This window comes from Etheostoma spectabile, chromosome 18 (genome assembly GCF_008692095.1).
Source record: "Etheostoma spectabile isolate EspeVRDwgs_2016 chromosome 18, UIUC_Espe_1.0, whole genome shotgun sequence".
NCBI classification, from domain to species: domain Eukaryota; kingdom Metazoa; phylum Chordata; class Actinopteri; order Perciformes; family Percidae; genus Etheostoma; species Etheostoma spectabile.
The window spans coordinates 9,561,266-9,569,888 of record NC_045750.1 but is presented as its reverse complement, the minus strand read 5'-3'; the positions used below and the strand labels follow the sequence as shown (position 1 = coordinate 9,569,888).

The window sequence follows — 8,623 nt, the reverse complement described above, 5'->3', positions numbered from 1 at the left end:
GTGTGTGTGTGTGTGTGTGTGTGTGTGTGTGTGGCCTTTTTCAGTAGTCTAACTTTAGTAGTAATAGTAATAACAACACCAACAATACTACTACTACTACGAATAATAATAATAATAATAATAATAATAATAATAATAATGTATATAGCCAATTACAAAATATGGCGTTGCATTTCTTCATTATCGATAAACAAATTTATAAAATACTTGTGCATCTTCTCCATTTCGTCATACTGTTACACAGCAGACAAACAGCATTTTTCACACTCTCCAGGTTTGGGGGAGGCTTGGGGTCATACAAGTCGAACAAGATCTCTGGACAATATTGGACGAGAGCTGGGATCACATTTGCTGCAGGTATATCAGTATTACCAGCACGACTGTTTATTATCTGCAAGAAAAGGAATATGGTCGTGTGAAATTATTTTGAGAGGTATCAGGCTAACTGTGGCGTGTCGATTATTTCCAGACGTTGGACGGATTCATCTTTGTTGTGGCTCCAGATGGGAAAATAATGTACATTTCAGAAACAGCGTCGGTCCATTTAGGACTCTCTCAGGTCCGTTTGTACAGTCATATTTATTTAAGATATGTTTTATGCATTTCTGCTACTTTCTCATATTTTCTGACAGCGTTTTGCAAATGAAATCATTAGACTCCATCGCAGTCTTTACCTGCTAATTACATGAGTTATTCTCAACAGGTAGAGTTGACTGGGAACAGTATTTATGAATATGTACATCCTGCCGACCACGACGAGATGACAGCTGTGCTGACGCCACATCAGCCATATCACTCACATTTCGTCCAAGGTAAAAATAAATTTCCTCTCTGAAGCTTCCCAAACATATCTCGTCTATATAATTGGAAAATTACTAGAACAAGCAGATAGAAAATTATAACACAACGGATGTATGTTAATAACACATGTGCAAATACAGTCTGCACCAATGCGTGTCTTCGCATTCCTGCATTTTGCAGCAGTAAAATTACTTTATATGTTTCCATGCGCCTATTTAATTTTTATGTTACACAAGTAATTCATTTATTTTGTTATTAGGCTATATTATTATTAAAGTGCAAAAACTTCATAGTGATCTCGGAAACGGTTTTTAAATTGCCTGCGCACACGTCGCGACAGCCCTTTTCCCCATGCTGTGATAGTTTCTGAGTTGAATCTTATTAATAATTGCCCAGTTAAAAATTGTTTTCCTTCCTTCAGAATTTGAAGCTGAGCGCTCTTTCTTTTTGCGGATGAAATGTGTGCTGGCAAAAAGAAACGCAGGCCTCACCAGTGGTGGATACAAGGTAAGCAATTAGGCTTAGTCACTGGTCTACGGTATTTAATTAACTATTAATTGCAATAGAGCAATTCAATAATGTATCCTAATGAAAGAAAAACAATATTTTCTTTATTGTTGCCTAAGAAAATTTAATATATTATTCCTGTAATGCCATAAGGACTTCAGATACTTCAATATCCTTTTCATTTCTAAACTACTGTATTTCAATAATAATTCTTATTTTCAGCTCATAGTATATACATTATGCAGTATTAATTGTGCCATATACACTTCTGTTTGAAGGGACATTTCAGCATTTTCTGATCACCATTTCATTTTCATCTTAGCTTCTCTCGCTGTCTATCTTGTTCCACTACAGGTGATCCACTGCAGTGGCTACCTGAAGATCCGTCAGTACAGTTTGGACATGTCTCCTTTTGAGGGCTGCTACCAGAATGTGGGTTTGGTGGCTGTGGGTCACTCCCTGCCTCCCAGCGCTGTGACCGAGATCAAACTGCACAGCAACATGTTTATGTTCCGAGCCAGTTTGGACATGAAGCTCATCTTCCTGGACTCTAGGTACAAAGCCAGTTTGCTGTATATGACATAATTATGTCTCTTGAGGTATTTTCTTTATGCTCCATTTTGTGTGTGCTTAATGTAAATCACATACATTTGTCATCAGGAGGGTTCAAACAGTTGCCCATTTAACTACTACAATTCTTGCCTGTAAAACACAAGCAAAACAAGACTAAAGTCTAAAGTATCCCTGGATCACTCTGCATATTTTAAATACAACTGGTTAATTCCTCTCCAGGGTGGCAGAGCTGACAGGTTATGAGCCCCAGGATCTGATAGAGAAAACCCTGTACCATCACGTCCACAGCTGTGACATCTTCCACCTCCGCTGTGCACACCACCTCTGTGAGTTACAAACCTGCACTGTTATGCTTTTACAACAGGCTGGCTGACCTTCTTTTGTCACAGTAACTGCTCAGGCAACCTGACGCAGTGGGGACACACACACACACACACACACACACACACACACACACACACACACACACAACACACACACACACACACCACACACACACACACACACACACACACACACACACACAGTTAGTATTTAATCTCTGTCTTCTGCTATTCTTTTTCCCTTCAGTGCTTGTAAAAGGCCAAGTTACCACTAAGTATTATCGTTCCTGGCCAAGCACGCGCTGGGTCTGGGTCCAGAGTTACGCCACAATCGTCCACAACAGCCGGTCCTCAAGACCTCACTGTATAGTCAGCGTCAACTACGTCCTCACGTAAGTCTCATTTATATTCCCCCATCCTAAAATCAGAGTGAAACTTTTCTTAAGAAACAGATTCATTTAAGAATAAAAAACAAAATATTCTCAATACTTTCTTGAGGCGTTTATTCATGATAAAAGGTATCACTCAAGCATTTCATTTGTAATTAGGATTCATGCATTCAGATGTTAAGTTGTTACCATAAACGCATTTGGGAGTTAAATCTCTAAAATCACAGCTCCATAAACACAAGGTTTAAAGGGCTATGCTGGGCTAAAAGCAGCTGCATTTTTAATGGTGTTTGCAGAGGGAGGAGCATCGATTATTTAACTAGATCAAGTAAATTCACATCATACACTCTTGTGATCCATGCTTGAAGCTCACTCTATGATATGATGGGTCTTTGTCTCTTGGACAAATCCGTCTCTTTATCCCTCTGTAGCCTCTGAGTACAAATCCACCAAATACTGCGGCTGCAGGGCTCATACAGTTGTGTGTTATGAGAGCACACAACACACTAAGGCCCTGTGAGACAGCAAGACAAACATCAGGGTTCAACCCCATCAAAAAACCTCTACTGTCACCATCGATCTGCAGACTAAGGAAAGCAAAATCTATCAAACCGTGAACTACGAATCAATATCTCATAGCTGTAGCGCATGTTGGATTTTCCTTGTTAAGTTTGGGTGATCCACATGTGGCTTTCTTTTTTTGTATGTGTGTCGTGTGTGTGTGTTGTGTGTTGTGTGTGTGTGTGTGTGTGTGTGTGTGTGTGTGTGTGTGTGTGTGTGTGTGTGTGTGTGTTGTGTTGTTTATTGTGTGTGTGTGTGTGTGTGTATAACAGGGTGTTTGTGTGAGTGTCTGTACGTGCATTGCATCCATATGGCTGCACTCCACGTATTGATTTCTCCAATGCAGCAAAGGAGAAAACAAAAAGGAACATTAAATGACAGCGAATTTCCAATCACATAATTAGCTCTAACACAAAAGTATCCCAGAGCTCACATAAAGCAAGAGCACAAAAAAGTAGCAACATGAAAAAAACAAAAAAACTGCTATTCAATCACCTTGCCCCAACAGCGTTTTAAAACCAACAAGAATCCATTTATAAATCATGTGTGGAGGTTGGCTGGTGGCGTATTTCAGACATGAGGTGCTCTGACATTGACCCTGAGGTGGAATTCAGCTAACACAGCTGAGTTTGCACAAAGGCCCAACATTATTGGCTCAGACATAAGTCATCCAGGGCACAGATAGGATGCAGAACCAGCCACCGCAACTATACCTGCAAGAGCAAATATCACTCACACTGTGTACTGGCTATCCAAACACAGCCTTACCCCGAAGGTGTTGTACATAAAGAATGGGTCATATTTGGAGTCATATTAAAGAGGCTGGCTGTGCAGGGTCAGGGATGGGCCACAGGGTTTAAAATGCCAGGCAGCTGCTATTACATACTGTTAATGTGATAAGTTAAGAATAGGCTCATGTTTGCTGAACACTTGACACAGGAGCCTTTTCACTCCCTCGACAGCAACACTTGAGTTCAGCCACAGGACAGTGGGTTAAGATGTCAAAGATGGTGCACAAGCTGCATGCACATATACCAGTAAAAAGAAGCTTGCATTATACAAAACACAGATGCTTGCAGAAGAGTGCAAGTGCACAGATAATACGTGCACATGCATGTGTCTGCGTGTGCACATTTACTCATGATTTATTTCTGGCAGGATTCTGGCAATGCTTGTACAGTGGAAAACAATGTTTAACTTTCTTCATGGTGTCTGATCTTTTTCTTAGAAATGGGACGGTTTAATCTTTTGAACTTATCTTAAATGTTGTTTTCACTTTTCATAGACCTCACACTACTTATGGTGCAAAACGTGTGTTTGTAAGTCTGTGTAGTTATCTACGTTCAATATTGGCCAAGACGTCTGCTGCAGGCTAATTACTGATAATGTCACTTGGTGCAACACTACCACCAAAACTGTATAAGAAATAAAGAAGATTGTGTGGGGGGGAAACGCTGGCTTAAAGATTTGAGTAGCTCTAAATTGATTGGGAAAACCTGGTGGTGAAAGTGAACAAGTAACACTTTATCCCCTCTCAACAACATTAAAAGTGTCCTTGAGCAAGGCACTAAACCATCAACACTAAAATGAAGCAGTGCATACATTTTAAATGGGCTGTATCTAACATTTAGAACATCAAAACATTTGCTATGTGAAGTTATAGTGGAGCAAAAGTGTCCTGAGCAGAGAATGAAGTCCCTTGATATCCGGGCATGTGGCTGTGAAAAAAATGTAAGCATTTCAAAAATTGTTACTCTCTTAGAGCAGTCTGTTTTGTTCAGTATTTGGAGGACAGTCCATTAAACCAAAGCAAAGTTAAGATGCATGCTATTGAGTCTACAGCAACGCTAGAAGTTGTGTGAGGATGCACTTAGTGCTTACGTCAGCGTGCTAACAATGGTAACATATTAATGTTAAGCAGGTATAATTTTTGTGTGTCACTATGTTGGTGTAACGTGTCAGCATTCTGGCATTTGCTTAATAGCACTAAACACAAGAACAGCTGAGGTTGGTGGAAATGTCATTCATTTTGATTGTAAAAAAAAAGAAAGTATTGGACAAATGTAGATATTGACCTGCTCGGGGCGCTAGGCCTAAATGAAAAGTCAGGGTATCGCCAAAGTTAATAGAATTTATCCTAAGGGGGACATGAATGTTTGTACCAAATTCCAGGCAATCCATCCAATAGCTGGCGAGATATTTCAGTCTCGACCAAAGTTTTGGACTGGGCAACACTATCATTCCTGTGGTCGCTAGAATGGCCAAAAAAAAGTCACAACCTGCATAAATACGTGTTCAAACTTTTATTTCATCTCTAACATATATTTTGTTTGTGTCAAAAGGGATACTGAGTATAAGGGAATGCAGCTGTCTTTGGACCAAATGAGCCCCACCAAACCAGCCTTTCCCTACGCTGACAGTCACAGCGAAGACCGGAAGAGTACCAAGTCACGTCTGACCCAGGCGAAGGCCAAAGCCAGAGTGTCACCCTACCCACAGGTAATAAACAGCCTGATACAGCTAAATCTAGAAAGGAGACTCAAGGTTCACACACTCTCAAAACTGTGATATTCTTGTTTCTGTCAGCAGTTTACAGCTTTCAATCCAGAGCGTTCAGAGTCAGACCAAGACAGCCAGTGGGGAGGCAGCCCGCTGACAGACTCTGCCTCTCCTCAGCTGCTGGATCCCGGCGAGGCTGCGGAGGCATCTTGTGGCTACCGACTGTATCCAGACTCAGGCTCCCTGTGCTACGGCCTGGGTCTATCAGAGGACGATCTCACCCATGCCCAAACACATCCTCACACCACCACCTGTGACCGCGTGCGATGCCAGAGCGGCCGCTACTTCCTCACCACCCCCCAATCAGGAAGAGAAGTGTGGTGGGACGCTACGCGTTCTGTCCTCTCGCTGCCAAAATCATCCACGGACAACAGCGAGGGCTACGAAATCACATCCTACCATGGAGCCATTCACGGTGAGGTACCAGGGTTGAGACCACAACCATCTGTCTCTGAAAACAGTACTGGCCTAACTTCTTATGGTAGCTGTTTTCCAAATGTTATTATGGGACATGCTAAGTTGTTTACGCCGTCTCTTGCCAGTGTGCCGATTGCTACCATCTGTTTAAAAATTGCCTGCAATTGAAAGCCAAGTTTTTTCACATTTCACATCCTCACACAGGGAAACAACCCCCACTGTGCTTCTGCCAAGACATTCAGTCTAATAGACCATAGTTCTATAGTCATGTGAAGCAGAATGTCACACATTACACAGGCAACGCATGGTTTTTGTAACTGGCACTTAAAATATATGAGAAGTATAGGATACAGATCATGTTGTGAGTAGTTTTCTCACACTTATTAAAAGGCAGACAAAAAGGATCAAATTACTTATTAACATAATGCAATCATTGATTTCACTGTTTTGAAATGTGGTCATTGAACTCTCCTCACAGGACGGGGCCACTGGGATGAAGACAGTGTAGTGAGTTCACCTGATGGAGGCGGGTCCACTAGTGATTCAGGTGAACGTTACCATGGTGACCACTTCCGGGCAACCCCTCGAGAGCCCAGCAAGATGGAGACCCTGATCCGAGCCACGCAGCAGATGATCAAAGAGGAAGAGAGCCGGCTGCAGCAACACAAGGCGCCGCTGGACATCTCAGGCCTCGCCAAAGCCCACAGCCCGTCCTTCACCTCCTCACTATCGCACCACTCCCAGCTCACCATGCCCAGCGTGGTGTGCCGCGGCCCGGGAGCCCCCAGCATGGACCTCCCCTCTGAACGTCTCCATCATCGGGACAGCGTCAAAGTGCTCGGTCCGCACGACAATGATGAAAACACAACCAGTCCGGTCTCTCTGTCTCGTCTCAGCAGCCCCAGCTCTGATGGGATTCCCAGGTCTGGCCTCTCCCTCACCAAAGACTACATGCAGACAGATCTGTCCCCCCACCCTCCACAGTCCCAGGGGAGCCCGCTGCTCTATCAGGCACAGGAGAGGCAATCCCTGGACAGGCAAGCAGCCTATGCTTTGACTGGATACTCCCTGGAGCACCTGTATGAACCGGAGAACCTGCGGAGTTACTCAGGCCTGGCCTGTGGAGGAGTCCAGTATGATGTAGCGTCCCATGTGAGGATGCAGGCCGAGCAGATGCAGGGACACAAGGCCACCTCAGTTATCATAACCAACGGGAGCTGACAATATCTGGTGCAGATAGGTCCTGTTCTCTAGATGAGGATGTAACAGTGAGGTGGTGCTATATGCACTTGCAAACACCGACCAGGTGCTTGATACAAACAGCCAGACAGTAGAAAAAAAGAATTAAAAAAAAAGGTACCTTTACTGGGTTGATGCACCCTTGGTGGCTCATGCTCAATTTGTGTTTGTCAGCCTTTGTATCATATCATTATCTTTTCTAGATCACCGGAGGGTGATTTGAACTACTGTCCAAGACCTGATGTTTGGTCTGCCACTTCCCAGAGCGGAAGTTTGCTCCATTAGTTAGGAATATAGTGTTATTTTAATGGTGAAGTAAATTCCCCTCCCTGCAAAGGCGACCTTAGTTTTGAGTCTGGTTAAACATCAAGCTAGTGTGCCTCACGCACCACTGGCCATGTGAGTTAATCTGTCCCGGACAGTATTTCCAAAGGCGGTACGAAAATGTGTTGTTCCATTGCCCCTTCACCTGAAAACTCCATTGCGCAGAGAATAATGTTTGACACAAGAAGTGCAACATGGGAAAGGCGAGAGTTTCACTATTGTAAGATGTCAATGTTTCCTGTTATTTATTTGTCAGTGGGCTGTTTTCTCTGTTTTCTTCTATGTGCCATTTTTTTTCTGTCCAAATAGAATCTTTATTGATGGCATAAAATTTGTTTTGGTGTTTGGATTACACCAACATTAGATTAAAATAATAAATGAAGTGGAAAAACCGAAAGAAAAAATGCTTCTGATATGTAAAAGTGTAAAATATGCAGGTCAACTTTAAACTGTTTAAATGTGAAATGCCCTTACTCAGAGCGCAAAGAGAGAGCACAAAACACAAAAACACATTTGTGATCTCCGCATGCCCTCTGAATATAGGCATTGTATTAATTGACATAAGTTGCGGCTGTAACAATATTATTTACATATCAGAGCATAATTTCCCCTGTTTTTTTACCCCATTTAACTGTAACCCAAGCCATTAGCATATGTAGAGTATGCTTTTATGCTCCTAAATCCTGCTCCACATGCAATTGTTCTCAAAGAAAACCATTTGTTTTAGTTTTTTGTCATGACAAATATAACAAATATAATTGAAAAAGGCGTAATAAGAATGTGTTTAATGTCTTTAGTTTCTTATTTAATTTATGCTGTAAATATCTCACAATGAACTTTTGAACAAGAAGTGACAAGATTATTTATTAATTGGTTTTAAAGTCTTGAATCTGAATACAGTTGCAAACCAACAACTTTTGTCTCTGTTGA

General features: G+C 42.1%; 1 protein-coding gene across 3 annotated transcripts in view; it reads left to right on the top strand.

Moving 5' to 3' along the window:
• Positions 1–8,037, top strand: part of LOC116706654 (single-minded homolog 1) — a 10,846-nt gene extending 2,809 nt beyond the window's left edge. Inside the window, exons 3-12 of one of the 3 annotated variants that reach the window (XM_032543591.1) lie at positions 275–357; positions 470–559; positions 704–812; positions 1,223–1,308; positions 1,663–1,862; positions 2,101–2,207; positions 2,452–2,596; positions 5,497–5,653; positions 5,741–6,128; positions 6,609–8,037. In XM_032543591.1, the coding sequence (XP_032399482.1) occupies positions 275–357; positions 470–559; positions 704–812; positions 1,223–1,308; positions 1,663–1,862; positions 2,101–2,207; positions 2,452–2,596; positions 5,497–5,653; positions 5,741–6,128; positions 6,609–7,351 (2,108 nt within the window). In that variant the 3' untranslated portion in view covers positions 7,352–8,037. Of the gene's footprint in view, positions 1–274; positions 358–469; positions 560–703; positions 813–1,222; positions 1,309–1,662; positions 1,863–2,100; positions 2,208–2,451; positions 2,597–5,496; positions 5,654–5,740; positions 6,129–6,608 lie in introns of those variants that run through there. The other 2 variants (XM_032543592.1, XM_032543593.1) reach the window with 2 other exon arrangements.
• Positions 8,038–8,623: the final 586 nt, after the last annotated feature.